This window comes from Danio rerio, chromosome 21, assembly GCF_052040795.2.
Source record: "Danio rerio strain M-AB ecotype USA chromosome 21, GRCz13ab, whole genome shotgun sequence".
NCBI classification, from domain to species: domain Eukaryota; kingdom Metazoa; phylum Chordata; class Actinopteri; order Cypriniformes; family Danionidae; genus Danio; species Danio rerio.
Genome location: NC_141041.1, coordinates 22,860,053 through 22,875,352, shown reverse-complemented (window position 1 = coordinate 22,875,352; position 15,300 = coordinate 22,860,053). Strand labels below are relative to the sequence as shown.

The 15,300-nt window shown below is 33.8% G+C and overlaps 2 protein-coding genes across 3 annotated transcripts; both read left to right on the top strand.

Annotated features, from left to right (window-relative positions):
* or113-4 (odorant receptor, family A, subfamily 113, member 4) lies at positions 1–1,091 on the top strand. The gene has a single exon (XM_087301281.1). It carries the CDS (start codon positions 44–46, stop codon positions 998–1,000), a length of 957 nt encoding a protein of 318 aa, XP_087157407.1. The 5' UTR covers positions 1–43; the 3' UTR covers positions 1,001–1,091.
* Positions 1,092–2,811: 1,720 nt separating this feature from the next.
* diablob (diablo, IAP-binding mitochondrial protein b) lies at positions 2,812–7,736 on the top strand. Of its 2 annotated transcripts, none has more exons than XM_087300209.1 (6): positions 2,812–2,914; positions 3,289–3,424; positions 4,839–4,964; positions 5,058–5,168; positions 5,409–5,505; positions 7,183–7,736. In XM_087300209.1, the coding sequence occupies exons 1-6, from the start codon at positions 2,820–2,822 to the stop codon at positions 7,371–7,373; spliced, it is 756 nt and encodes a 251-aa protein (XP_087156335.1). In that variant the 5' UTR covers positions 2,812–2,819; the 3' UTR covers positions 7,374–7,736.
* The last annotated feature ends 7,564 nt before the right edge of the window (positions 7,737–15,300 follow it).

Here is a 15,300-nt window from a genome sequence, read left to right as displayed (position 1 = left end):
ATTAACAGCACCTATGTTAATTGTGTGTTGATATCTAATATTTATGAAAATGTCTAATTTTAATGAATCTGCATCTAACCTCACTCTGGGACTAATTGATCAAAATACTCCAATGAAGGCATCTTTGATTGTGACACCAAGTATTGTTTTCCTTTATGTCAACGGGGTCATGATCTTCACTTTAAGGAAAAAGGCTGTTTTTCAGGAGATGTCTCGCTATATTCTGTTTGGTCACATGCTTTGGGTCGATACATTGAGTCTCATTTTTAGTCTTTCAGTGTATATATGTGCTGTCTGTAGGTTTTTAATAATCAGAAACATCTGTCTTCTTCTTCTCGTTTCTGCAAAAGCTCTCTTTCATGTCTCTATCTTAAATCTGTCTTTAATGTCACTGGAGAGATATGTGGCCATCTGTTTTCCTCTCAGACATGCAGAATTCACCAGTTTTAAAATTACTCACACAGCTATCGTCGTTGTTTGGGTCTTGGGATTGATTCAGTGTTTGTCTGAAGTCATTATCTTCTATTCTTTTGATTCTGCAAACACAGTTCTGAATTCATTTTGCACAAGAATTATACTTTTCAGACTGCAGATCTACAAGAGCATTGACATAGCTTTCACGTGTATATTTTTTGTGTTGGTGTCTTTTGTTATAATCTTTACCTATGCCTCTATAGCAGCTGTGGCTAAAACTGCTGCTTGTGATAAACTGTCAGCCAAAAAAGCTAATAAGACTGTTCTTCTGCATCTAATACAGCTGGGTCTTGGTGCAATGTCCATCTTAGTTGGAGTTGTCCAAGAAGCTATTTATCTGTCTACTAACTATTTAACTGCAATAAATGTGATGTATTTTTGTTTTGTGGTGTTTATAGTTTTCCCCAAGTGTCTAAGTCCTCTTATTTATGGTATGCGAGATCAGGCTTTTTGTTGTCTCTTTAAATATTACTTCACATTCGGTAAAGGTAAAGTCAAACCAGTTTTAATAGAGCTACATGTGTAATAGCAATGGTTTAAACATTTGCACTTTGTATAGTGTTGTATGTTGCCACTATTTATTAAAGTTGAATCAGACATACTCAACAAACTGATGCAAACAAATGTTTTTCTTTATTATTTTTATTTATGTATTATATTATATCATATTATATTTCAATAAAGAATAACAGAGATGAATATTTTTCCACAGAGAACAGTCTTCAGGATCTAAATCCTTCACAAACACAAGCCTTTTCCTTAATAAGAAGTTAATCTTTGGGGTCTTTTGACACTTAGCATGATCAATAGACATGACTGATGGATGTGACCCACTCGTATTCAGACTTCAGTGAATGTGTCAGCTGGGAACATTTAGCAGAATCCTCATTCATGCCAAAAAAAAAAGTAAAAACGGCTTCTGAAGCTTCTGTGAGTACTTCGATGGCATGTTGGTGTCTAATTATTATTCATGCACTGAGTTTTCTTGTGAGAAGATGCTGCTTCTCGATTGTTGTTCAAGCTGTGAGACCGTAGTGTTGTCAGAAGTACCAACAACAGAAGTACCAAGTCTGTATTGAAATGTTGTTGTTGTTGTTGTTGTTGTTGTTGTTGTTTTTTGTTTTTGTTTTTTAATGTAGTGATCACAGCATTTCCTGCTTGTATTTTGTGCCTGAGTACTTTGGTCTTTTAAAAATAGATATGTGCCAGTGTACGTTTTGAAATAAAAATATAAAAAATCTTGCATTTCTGCCGAATCTACATATAAGTTGTTCTTACTTAAGGAGCCAGATTCACACAAATGACTTGCGATTATAATAGATAATTCCCTTCAAAAATTATAATAAACTATATAACATGTGGCAACTATTTTAATGCAAACTAATAACTGGTCTCCATCAAAAAAAAAGATGATGAAATAGTATGTAGCTATCAACTGTATCCAAGCACAGGAAAAAAAGAGAAAAATATTATTTGGGTCAAAGATGAGAAGGCTGATAAGGTTAGAAAGCAAAACACCTGCGGCACTTATTGAACAGTTCAAACTTGTTTTACAAACTTGACTATATAAATGTCATGACATTGTGGTTGGCCTTCAGGTAGACGTATATTTGTAGGGCTGGTTGTGGTGGTGGTTATGACAATTCAAATACAGCACATGTTATATAGACTCCCAAAAGAGAAAATTAAACTATGCATATATCAGCAATAAGGAAATTATACTTTTATTTTAAGTTTATTTAATAAATGTAATGCTTATATATATATATATATACATAATAAGCAGTAGTTTCACAAATTATTAAATTGACATTGTAAACTGGAGTAAATAAATACAAATAGGTAATAGAAAGCAAAATAAGTTAGTTTTGACTTCTTTTGTACTTTAAGAATATTGTGGCTGAGGCTGTCCAGCAAAGTAAATTGCCAGATTACCCAAACAAACAAATCAACTCAGTGGATTAATTTACAGAGATTAATTTTTACTTAAAGAATAATAATCTGTGCTAGCAAAATAAACATTGTAAATTTCACATATGGGGTTTAATGTGTTCTTGAACACTCTTCCAGGCCCGTATGGGGGGTTTAGGTGGTTCGAAATACATACCCCCTTTTTATAAGTTTTTAAGTTTTATTTATTTTAAAATTCTATACTTATAACATTATTTATAAAACTGTAATAACTTACAGTTTAAACGCACATTTGTCAATAAACACTTTGTGTTAAAAAAAAGGTATGGGAAGCACTTTGACAAAATTGTGAAAGAAACATGTTTGTTGCATCAGAAAGTGGATATGAATCAAGATGTTAAGAGTGCAATTCTCTTCAACACCGACAGAAGGAGATGTTACAGTTTCATCATCTTAACAAGTATGGCGGCGTACAGGAGGAAGTTGTTCGCTGCAGGACTGAGGTTGTTTATTTATTCATCGGTATCAAGTAACGTTATTACGTTTAACTTTATCTAACTTGTATAACGTTAGTATTTGTTGTTGTTTGTACAATCACCAATAACAGACCACGCTTAACTTTAGCTAACTTATACATATGTCGTATCTGTACAATCATCAATAAAGGACCAGTAGTTGCTTAAACAAACGTAACGTTAGCGTTGACCGATCAATGTTTTGGCAGTTGTAGAAAACATTCGCTAATGATTCTACTCCATTGTAGAGCTTATTTTCTGCTCCACTTGGCCTAGTTTGTTAAATTTATCTTTACGAAATGCTGCTTTTGACTTGAGCAACTGTATTATTCGTCATAAGGTGTTGTTGCTTTCCCCTTAACTTTTGCTGTTGTTGTGTGTACGTTAGCTATGCAGCTTCGTTGTTGAGCAGCGGCGGCTCGTGTCAGGCTGGCCGGAGACTCTTTCTGCTGCCCGGGATCTTCAGGAAACACTGGAGGACTTTGAGTGTCACTGGTGCTATTTGTGCTGTTCCCTTCCTTCAGGTCTGCACAACAACACTGTCACTGCACTATACACTATTTTACTGATAAAATGTCTAAAATTTAAAAATGTAACAAGCAACAACAGTGTTTAGGAGATAAACTGGTTGTCAATTACGGACTGAGGTTTTTGCAACTAATCGTAGGCTGTTTTACCCCCCTAAAATTAATAACATATTCACAATTTACTCGCACTTGAGTCTAATTTTATTTGAATATATTTATTTTATTATTATTTATGTTTCATTTTAGTAAACACTCTGGTATACAGTGAAATGCTTACACAACCGCCTTTGACCTTCAAAATAATAAAAACAATAATAATTTAACAAGATTTGAAGAAGTTATGCAATAGAAAATAAAAGGAAACTATTCAAAGACTTTTACAATAGAGTAAGTGAATGAAGAAAAGCAGTACAAAGTATAAAAATATAGCTTATCTGTACAAACAGAAACATAGAAGTGTTTCTAACAAAGTGAGGAAGTGTGTATCCTATACATTAGATCAGTGGTCACCAAACTTGTTCCTGGAGGGCCGGTGCCCTGCAGATTTTAGCTCCAACCCTAATCATACACACCTGAACAAGCTAATCAAGGTCTTACTAGGTATTCTTGAAACATCCAAGCAGGTGTGTTGAGGCAAGATGGAGCTAAACCCTGCAGGGACACCGGCCCTCCAGGACCAGGATTGGTGACCCCTGCATTAGATGGTTTGTCAAGCCCCCTTACATGTATAACATATAACATATATAATATATAAGTTCCAATTCTTAAGTTAAATTATTTTATTTAGCATAAGATAATATATTTTGTAAAAACCATTGACTTCCATAGTAGTTAAAATACATGCTATGAAATTTAATGTCGCAAGCTTTCTTCAAAATATCCCCATTCTGTTCAATGACTGAAAGAAAGTCAAGCAGATTTGGAGTAATAGGATGTAAAGGACTTGTTCAAAGTAAAGGATGAGTAAATTTTGATGATAGAATTTTCAGTTTTGGGTGAACTATCCCTTAGAAATAAAAATACTGTAACAGCATTATTATATGTTATCTATTTTTAAGCCATTTCAGATTTAATTTATTATCTAACATCCCAATGCAGATTTTTTTGTTGTTTTCACAAAAGCGATAATATTATTTAAAAGGTGTTTTATATTTTTTATTTGTAACATTTTGTGCAAATATTTTAATCTACAAGCAGGCATGTTTATTTTAGTTTGACGATTAATTTTATGGCCTACCAATGCAAATACTTGCGACTTGGCTCATGTATATTTCTGACTGGTCTTGAAAAATGAACTAGCTTATTCATATTTATAAGCTTAATTTAATTTCTGTTATTTTCACCTAAATTCTGACCTGAAGGAAGAAAAAAACACACTTTAACTTTTCTTTTTTGCCTTTGTCTCATTTAGAAACCAGAAAATCTGTCCCATGAAGATCTAGTAAGGAGAGCATCGTCTCTGGTCACTGACAGTGCAAGCACTTTCCTCTCACAAACTACTTTAGCACTGATCGATTCCTTCACTGGGTACATTAAGGTAATCACTAGTATTGCAGTAATGAATCGATGGTTTCATTTTCATCATTAAACAGGTTTGCAAAATCAACATTCCATATTTTGTCTTCTGTAGGCCGTAAACATTCTTGTTGAGTTACACAAGCAATATGAGGCATCCATCAGCAAGTTTACTCCTGAGGAAGAGAATGCCATCTGGAAGGTCATTCTTGGTCAGCGTCAGGAGGTAGTGATTTTAAAATACCCAGAAGTTCATGAGCTCCTAAATTATTAGTGTTATTATCATCATTATTATTATTATTATTATTACTACTTCTGCTACTGCTACTACTAATAGATGTGTTGAATGTGTTGTAACACTTTAAATTATTTTCATTTTTGCAATATTTGCAATATCTAATAGTTGTTGAATATGCCATTGTGATATGCTGACTATACCTTCTTCTCAATGTTTAAAAAAAATCAGGTAATTGGCAGGAGAAAGAATTGTACACACTTTGAATCCTGCTGGATGACCGCCGTCAATCTCTCGCAACAGGCAGCAGAGGCAGCTTTCAATGCAGGTAGCTTTAACTTTCTGGATGTTTAGAGATGTTCAAAGTTTTCATGTTATTTTTTTTAAGAAACATTTTAGCAGTTCTGATAATTATTTAATTATAGTTGTTTAATTAAATTGAAATATGTTTTATGTCTGAATCAACAAGAAAATAAATAGTTTTGAGCAATTCCATGCAAATGTCAACCTTGCCATGAAACAAAAATTAAGTTTTCGCCAAAATAGCAAAACCGTTTCTGTGTTTTTTTTTTTCAAGCAAGTATTTTACTGTGCTTATTATATTTGATTTCCCAAAATCACACAAGTGCCAATTTTACATCTGTCACATCCATATCAAAGCTTGTTCCTCATAAATGCAAAAAAATGTCAAATAATCAATCATTTTTGTTCTATAGTGAGCCAGCGCTCATTCTTTTGATTAGCATTATTTCTTTTGGGTTGTGCAGTATAATTCACAGAATGTCTACAAAGTGTGCTTTATAGTGTAAACTCACAAACTTTTTTGTCACATCAATAATGCATGTTTATTTTTCTCATTTAAATTACAATTTTTTTTTACAGATTGATATTTTTCTGCTTCTATAACTCTGTGGTTAATTGTTTTAAAAAATATAAACAGATGTTTAAATATAATGTTACATATACTTTCTCTGTGAATTTTTGTGGTTGAGATTTTACTGCAAACGTCAATTCCATAATGCTGGAATTGCTCATACTGTGTATTCTGTAAATACACATGTAGTTGAATACAAAATTATTAATATCAATGTCAATTTTATTTATAAAGCACTATTAAACACAGCTAGATGTTGACTAATGTGCTGCACAATACACATCACAACAAAGAAAAGTAGAAAAAAAATATTAGTGCTCCTTTCAAATTAATTATTATAAAAGTGCTGTTTAAAACATATTTTTTTTTAAATAATACATTTAACAGGTAATTTATTTGATCTCTGCAATGATAACACTACATAATATTTTACTAATTATATTGCAAAATACTAATATTCACCTTGAAGTGTCATTTAAAGTTTTAACTAGATTAATTGGGTTAACTAGGCAAGTTAGGGTAATTAGGATAGTCACTGGACAACTGTGGCTTGTGTGTGGTCAAACAAAATATAATATATACCATAATAAAAATGCTTTTATTCCAGTCAGACTAAAAGACAAAAGCTATTTTCCAAAAGAAAGAAAGTTTGTATAAGAAATATTGAGAAATTTCCCCTACTCCTTTAAACAGCACTTGTGAAATACTGGAAAAATTAAATTTCACAGGTGGACTAGTAATTTTTTCCTTCAACTACATATTTATGCACAGAAATCATGATTATGTGCTGATATTGTTGATATTATATATTATAGGAAAATATGCACATTTCTTGTATGTAGTCACCATTTAAATTCACCATTCGAAAGACAACCAAATCAGTTTTAAAAACGGTATGTTTAATTATTCTAAAATGTAAGAATTAGCAAATAGAAGTAACCACAAGATATGTCAACCAAACATTTTCCTGTCAGCTTTTGTATAGCTTTAATATATATATATATCATGGCATTTTGGAAATAAGTATGTTTAGTGTGGTGACCCCTTTTTAATTGGACACCTACTGCCACTTGGTGTTCATTTGTTGAAGTGCACTCTTATCCATGTGCTGTATTTGTCTATTTTCTCCAGGAGCTGATCAGGCTTCAGTGGCAGCACAGTCCAGTCTGCAGGTGGCACAGTCTCAGGTGGAGCAGGTTAAACAGCTCATGCTAGAGGCTGAGATACAACTCAAAGACTCTAAAGCCGAGTATAGCGAGAGGCTTCAGGTGGCCCTCAGTGAGGATGAGGATATCCCAGACGCATATCTACGAGAGGACTAGTTGAATCAAGCCCTTTTACACAGCCTTAAAACACACATGTACCACTACTGAAGCACAGAATCCTGTTTGTATTGCATACACATTATGTGCAAGTTAATCATTGTGTGTGGGAGTGGTTCAGGATGGATGCTGAGAAATGATTCAGCTAGGAAAATGTATATGAATGAGTTTAAGAAGTATTAAATATCAAACTATAAGGGTAGGAAAGGGGACTTTTTTGTAATCTTGTTTTCCAGATCAGGAGCTTCAGGTTTGTGTGCAATTGATTTTTTTGTGTGTGTGTTGTTTTGTTTTTTATGTATAATATGTGTGATTTGTATTTACAGAAAGATGCTACCTTTATAGAATAAACCACTAAAAGGATTTATTTTGATTTTGGTTACTTTTTTGTTTATATTAAAATTTAAAGTATTAGATCATTAAAAAATCTCTTAATAAAACCTGTGTGGTTTAAAGCCTTACTTTTATTTCAAATATTTTCCTCTAAACTTTACAAGTTATCCATAATTAATACATTGATTAAGACTTTACTTACCTGTGCTGAAATTTGCAACATCACTTGCATATTTATTTATATATTTATTTATCTGGATTTATTATTTATTTTGTGTTATAGGAAAACTATTTTACTTTTATTCTTAAGTCGTTATGGCATTTCTTCTAACTTAGCACAACATTTCTTTACACCATATTATATAATTTTATATTTAAATGGCATGTTTCATGTTTGTTAATTTGGACAACACAAGTTACTTCACTTCATTGGAGTTAATCCATATTTGACAATATGTATTATTATTATGGATTTTGGCCTAATGTCATTTTCAGTTGAACAAATATTAAATTAAATTTTAACAAGTTTGTATACAATTGACTAAAACGATATACCTAATAAATCCAGAACGATTTCATAAAGATATATAAATAAATAAATCTAAAAATATAATATTTTAAACGGTTTTCCATATCCGTCACTTTTTTTGTTTGGGGATAGTTTACACACACACACACACACACGATTCTGTTGTAGCCCTACTTGTCCACTTTTCTCTTATTCCAAAACTAAATAGTCTTAATAATGTTGACGGTGTCTAATGACCTCAACATTATTTTTTATTTGTTTTTTGGAACTTAATGGCTTCCGTCAATTGTCCAGTTGTCAACAGATTGTAACAACTTGAGGGTGAGTTAAAGGGAAGTACATTTTTATTTGAACTACCCTTTAAATATTTTTGTCAACGAAAAGCAATACATTTTACATCAGTAGTTTCTTAGTCTGAGTCAAAGGTCTTCCGCTGTGCATCCTCAGTCAGTCACGTCGATCTGCGCTTTATCTCCAGCTTATTCTTCATGCCAGATTTTGTCTGCGTTTGTGAAGTTCAGAATTTTCTCTTTTTACTTAATCACTGTTTCAGTCACATTTCCAGAGCCAAGATTATAGGTCTTTCCTTCAGCTTTTTCCGATATTAATCGTGATTCCGTCAGGCGTATTGATTGATTAATGACAAATACCTTTGTAGTTCTTCATAGAATAAGTTCTGCTTGGGGAAAGCAAACAAATGACCTTTTGTTAAGATACACTGGTGATGTATCTTGTCATGAAGCATATTAGTTTCAATAAATACATTTGTAATCTGACTAAATTGAGTGGCAACTCGTTTTAAAATAAGGTCCTTGAGGAGTGATTGAACAGCCAGGTGGCGCTGTTGGACAGATCATAGTTGACATTATTTTTTCTTTCTGGAAGTAGCAATAGTGGAAGGCAGTGGTGAAAATATTTACATCAGCCACCTCACATAATGCAATCTGTAGCCAACTATTTCTGAAGATTTGTTATTTTTCTTAAATATTCATAATATCTCAACTGCAACTTTTCAGTTTTTAGTGTTATGCCATTGCTGCATTTAACCTTTTTATTATTATTTTGTTTATTAAATTCAATTAAATGGATAAACAGAAAATTAATTCCTCAAACCTAAATAGACTTACAAGGTTCCAATATTGCTCCATACATACTAGGTCCAAAATGACCTAGAAAGCAATTTTTTTTTTGTAATTTATCTTTTCTGAGGCCAATAGTTGTATTTCAGTCAATATGATTAGATCACAATATTAAAAAGCCAACAGCAAACTTTTGCATGAAATATTCTTGGAAGTGAACAAAACCTTTATTTTAGAATGAGTGCAGGCTTATTGTGTGTTTAATTCTGAAGAATGTGGCAAAGCCTATTTCCAGTTTTAAAAACAGTGTGGTATTTATAGCGTACTGCTTACCAAACATTGGTCAAAATGACACAAAGACAATAGAAGAGTCAAAAGCGCTCTTCCTTCCAAGTCTTCAATCCAAAAACTCTGACATCTTCATGTGAAACAGCATGTTAAATAGACAAAACAAACACAGCCACATCTTATATATCTCAGTTTGATGTTATCCTATCAATGACTGCCCTGTGCAACCATTGTGATGGAAATTCTGCTCTGACTAACATGGATTTGAACACTTGATCCCACTTCAGAACGTCACCAGCATGCCATTGTTGACTGAACGCTGAAGTAATTTGGGGTTTGTTGGAATAATCAAAGGAAAAACCCTGACAGCAAACATTCGGTTTTTGATCTTACGGCGCGTATTTATATAGCAAAAGACTTGTTTATTAAATCCGAAATAAAGGAATGAAAATAAAAAGAACACTTCACGTTGAGCGATGACCTTGAATAAAAAATAGAGACTTAAAGCACGAATCAAAACACATGCATAAACAACTCCTCGCTTCTTCAGCCGTTCATTCCCTGCATCTCTTCTGCGCATAAATGGCATGCTATATGATGAAATTAGGCACATGATTTGTTTTCTGAGGGGGGCTGTTCTGTGTTACTTGTCTAAGAAATGTTTAAACTGCAGCTTTATGAAAAACTGGTTTATTTACTTCAATAAACTAGTGTGCACTGCAGTGAGGGAGTTAAGTCAGGACGTGTTGGTACAAAAGAGAGCACCAAACCTCCTCCTCTAAGGGTCCTTGAGGACTCATGCAACATTCCTGAAGCAGGCAACACCATCCTGCTTTTTACAAAATGCAACGGTGAGTAATATCTTTTTAGGGGGTGAAGTATAAGAAACATTAAAGTGTTTAGATTGAGAAAGCACTTTTAGGCACGTAATGCTTGATAAATGACCAAACAATTTGCAGAGTTTTAAATGGCATGTTTGAGCAATTACTTCTCAAGTGCTGTAAAGTATGTCCATTTGTTCTGGTTCCAAGACGACCTCTGAAGCGAGTTGAGGACTAGATCAACTGCATTATCTCTTCAGTTCAGGATACATTACCATTTGAATGTTGCCATGGCATCACACCATTAGACACACAAAACCTCTTTGAAGAAAGCTTGCCCAGTGACGGGCTTAAAGACTTTTGTTGCTATCAGGAATATCTGCTACAGAAATATCCATAAATTAGGTGCTTTTTTTAAATTGGGCTATTATTGTAACCTTAATGTTATATTAACAAATGGCCAAAGGTTACAACACATAATTTCTCCGCCCCCATCCCCTCTCTCTCTCTAAGGGAAAACAAAATACAAATCTACATAGCCCTGTGTAAAAAAGTTTTGCTCACTAAACCTAATAACTTAGTAGCAACAACTGCAATCAAGCATTTTTGATAACTTGCAGTGTGTCTGTTACAGTGCTGTGGAGGCATTTTGGCCCACTCATCTAATAAGAATTGTTGCAATTTAGCCACTTTAGAGAATTTTTGAGCATGAACTGCCTTTTTAAGGTCATGCCACAGCATCTCAATTCGATTCAGGTTAGAGCTTTGACAAGGCCAATCCAAAGTCTTCATTTAGTTTTTCTTCAGCCATTCAGAAGTGGACTTGCTTTGAATCATTTAAATTCTTCTTCAAGATATTTTGATGCTCAGCAGAATTCATGGTTCCATTTATGACAGCTTTTCCACATCCTAGAGCAGCAAAACAGCCCAATACCATCACACTACCACCACCACATTTTACTGTTGCTATGATGGTCATTTTCTGAATTGTGGAAACACACCTTTCAGTCAGTCCACAGAGCAAAAAAGTTCCGGGGATCATCAAGATGTTTTCTGGCAATACTAAGTCGAGTCTTTCTTTTTGATCAGTGATTTTATCCCAGTCTCTTTCTTATGGTAAAGTCATGAACACTCAGGCAAGTGAGACCTGCAGTTCTTTGGATGTTGCTGTGGGGTCTTTTGTGACCTCTTATATGAGTTGTTGCTGCACTCTTGGGGTAATTTTGGTCGGCCGTCCACTCCTGGAAAGGTTCTCTACTGATCCATCCTTTTATCATTTTTATATATAAAGAAATTCTCTTTTTGTAGGTTTGTCTGTATATATAGACAAATCTACTAAACGAAATTTCTTCATATATAATATATATTAAATAAAATTATATATAATTAAAATTGTATTAATTATAACGTTCACACATTGTAAGTTTTGTCATTTCTTAATGGAGTTTCTATCTAACTTAGGTGGAACCTAAGTAATAATACAGTTGTATTAGTTAGTTAATGCATTTACTAACACGAACAAACAATGAGCAATACAGTTATTAGAGTATTTGATCATGTTAATGTTAGTTAGTGAAAAAAGTTGCTCATTTTAATTCACTGTAAATGTACTAATGTTAACAAGCATGAATTAGAATTTGAATTAATGCATTATTAAATCTTAAATATAATTAATAAATGCTGTACATGTATTGTTCACATTTAGTTCATGTTAGTAAATACAATAATAAATAAAATCTTATTGTAAAGTATGATCCAAACCAAGACTTTTAAGGGCACCTATGATGAAAATCATCTTTTGTAAGCTGTTTGGACAGAACTGTGTGTATGTATAATGTCTCCACAGTCGTATTGGGGTGATATAAAGACATAAGTCTCTTTCTTAAATTTCCTGATAATAAAATAGAATCCAAATCCCTCCATTTTGAAGCCCACTGCAACGTGATGTAGGAGTGCGGTTTCCCTGCCTAGCGTATTGATTTGCAGCCGCGTATTACCATGTCTCCAAAGTAACGAGTATAATCATATCGACAAGACAAGACGTGCGCAAAGCAACTGGGATTGAAAGATCTGTTGAGCTCTCTGTGATCATCAATCTTCATCAAATGTGATCAAGTAAAAAGTTTAAAACGTTTTTATAACAGTGCATGTTTTTAATTAATTACAGCAATTTTACCATTTTGACTTTATCACCACAGCCGTATGTCAGTACTATTAGTACTATCTATGAAACTAATCCTGGTTTGTGGACATTAAATCAGGTTTATTTTGTATAACATAACGGATATCCAAAAAGCGGTGGATATTAATGTGTTTAATGTGCCATGCAAAAACAGTGCAAAGTTAAACACGCACGCTGTGTGTGTGTGTGTGTGTGTGTGTGTGTGCTTGAACCTTGTAATGACATGAATTAACTCCACATCAAATACATCAAATAATCATTGGGAAAGTTCTTACTGTAGTATTTCTCACAAATGTTACGTGAGATCTGCTTCCTTCATTTCTGTCTGTTATCTGAGGCAACGGTGTAACGGTGGGTGGGGAGGACTAGCATTAAAGACACAATTCACAAAAACCGCTACCTGATGCTCAGAGCTATAAAATACAAACCTCTGAAAGGTATAATAAATAATCTGATGGATGTTTTGAGCTGAAATGTAACAGACATATTTCTGGAGACACAAAAGTCTTATCTTAAATCTTGACAAAAGGGGTAAAATAGGTGCCCTTTAAGTTTAACTGTAATCTAACTGTAATACTGAATAGGTGACTGTACTCAGCAGAACCTGCTTTTCTAATGGCATGCCACATTTTCACTTGACAGAACACAAAAACAGAATACATTCAGACCGAGAAATAAAGTGAAACTTTATCGATCCCTTGTCACGCGTTAGAAAGAACTGTGGAACATACATCAGAATTAAGTTATTCATCATCATAAAGTTGTCGGTCACCAGGTGAGTAAGTCCTTCTTGAATTGTTTAATCACTTGGAGGTGCTCATAAATAGTCTGTCTCTCACTGCCAGGTGAAAACATGTGCCCAGTTTTTCTCCTTTTACAAATTAACAAATGGTAAAAGAACAAGTTAGCAGAAAAACTTGCTTTTAGAATAGTTCAAGTCCAAGGTGAAACACTGGCACACACAACAGCTGTTTAAGAAAACATTGAATAAAGATGTTCATAAATTTTAAGTGTCTCCTTACATCATTATTTTCCAATAGGCATCACTCACAGAGAAAAACTGAGTCCGTTTATACCACCAAAAAGAGAGAAAATGTATTGCTGAGTTCATGCACTGTGTCAGAAAAAAAGACGAGTCAACAAACAACAAAAAAGGGATTTAGGGTTTAGCCGGAAGAACGATGAGGATGGGCCAGGGTCTTTGTATAAGCCAAACCTTGTGGGAGCAGATGGACAAAACCTCTGCTGAATGGACAGAGTCTCTCAGTGAGATTGTTGACGAGGAGATGGTCAGTTCGTTTGGGCCGCTGAAAGAAAGGCTCGCTGCTCTGTTCAGAAGGCCTGTGGGAGAGTCTGGGGAACTCTGCCTTTGATGGAGGAAATATCAGAAAAAACAAAGAGCTGACTTTGTCGATGGTGTATTATGATCTTGGGAAATAGTTCAGACAACTTCATAAAGAGCAAATCTACTTTAAAGACCCTTTGTTTTATTTTTATGTTCAGTAATCAACTTATGTTTGAGTCAATTCCTGGAGGCATACTGTAATCAGCAAAGCCCTGAAGATAGGCATAACTTCACTTCTTTCTTTGTGTTCCAGCTACCATTCAGATAAATGAATGAGTTAAAATGTGTCTTTGTTAGACTAAGACAAGACAGAAAGTCAACATATTGCTGATCTGGCATTACTAGAGTAGTGCAATTAGCCGTCCGGTGCATTTGTCGTTTGTTGGATTAGCTCAGTCATTTCTTTATGTCCCAAATTGACTCTGACCAAGAGGTAACGGCATTGGGTGGAGGGGTTTTCTTGCAGCTTTGAGGTAAGAAATGCACAGATGAGATGAAATCCTAAAAAGGGGGCTCTGAGTGGATTAGCAGGGGGTACAGGGGGATTAAGTCTGACGCTAACTGAAAATTAGCCCCATTTGTGGGACTTGGGTAGGACAATACGTTATCTGGGTAATAGAAATGGCAAATAAAGACCCAAGATGTCTTTTTATTTTATATTCTGTGTAATGCTTACATTTTTTTTATTCAATTTGTTATTTAATTGATGAAAATTATTTTCAATGTAAAGCAGATTCAACATGTTTTTTTTTAATGAAGCCTTGTTATAAGCATAAATGGTTCCTTTGACATTCAGATGACCCTTACATTCCACAAATGTTTTTGAGCATCTAAAAATGTAAAAATTCTACATTTTCTAAAAATGTACTATAGCTCTTTAAAGCTTGTCACTTTTTCAAGGATAAATAATCAAAACAAAATAGACACTTCAAACACTTTTGTTGAAATATTTATTACTGGCATGGTTAGTTTAATACGTCCTATATGTGTTTTAACTAATTGGACATTTATTCTGACATTATTCTGAATTCAAAGGCCTGAATGGTACTGAATGAGGAAAATCACAAATTTATAAACTAATCAGGTTTCAGCAGTCAAACAACAGAGTTTTGCAATCTATATGTTGTTCGTACTCTTCACCTTCTTGTCTGTATGTAATATGCATTGTGAACAGTTTGACAAATTTGGCAATTGTAATCATTTTTCTTAATACAATAGGTTACATTAAACATTTTCATTCTAACAGTTTTCTATAGGAGGAAAACACTTATTATTTAGGGCAGGGGCAAACTCGGTCTTGGATGGCCGGTGTCTTGAAAGGTTAAGTTCCAACCCCAATCAGACACACCT

Bases quoted from the DNA above. Each gene is read 5' to 3' on its own strand.
- or113-4 (XM_087301281.1), top strand. From the start codon at position 44: ATGAAAATGTCTAATTTTAATGAATCTGCATCTAACCTCACTCTGGGA.
- diablob (XM_087300209.1), top strand. From the start codon at position 2,820: ATGTTACAGTTTCATCATCTTAACAAGTATGGCGGCGTACAGGAGGAA. The intron at 2,915-3,288 runs GTAACGTTATTA...TGTGTACGTTAG, and splicing joins TATTTATTCATCGGTATCAA to CTATGCAGCTTCGTTGTTGA. The intron at 4,965-5,057 runs GTAATCACTAGT...TGTCTTCTGTAG, and splicing joins CCTTCACTGGGTACATTAAG to GCCGTAAACATTCTTGTTGA.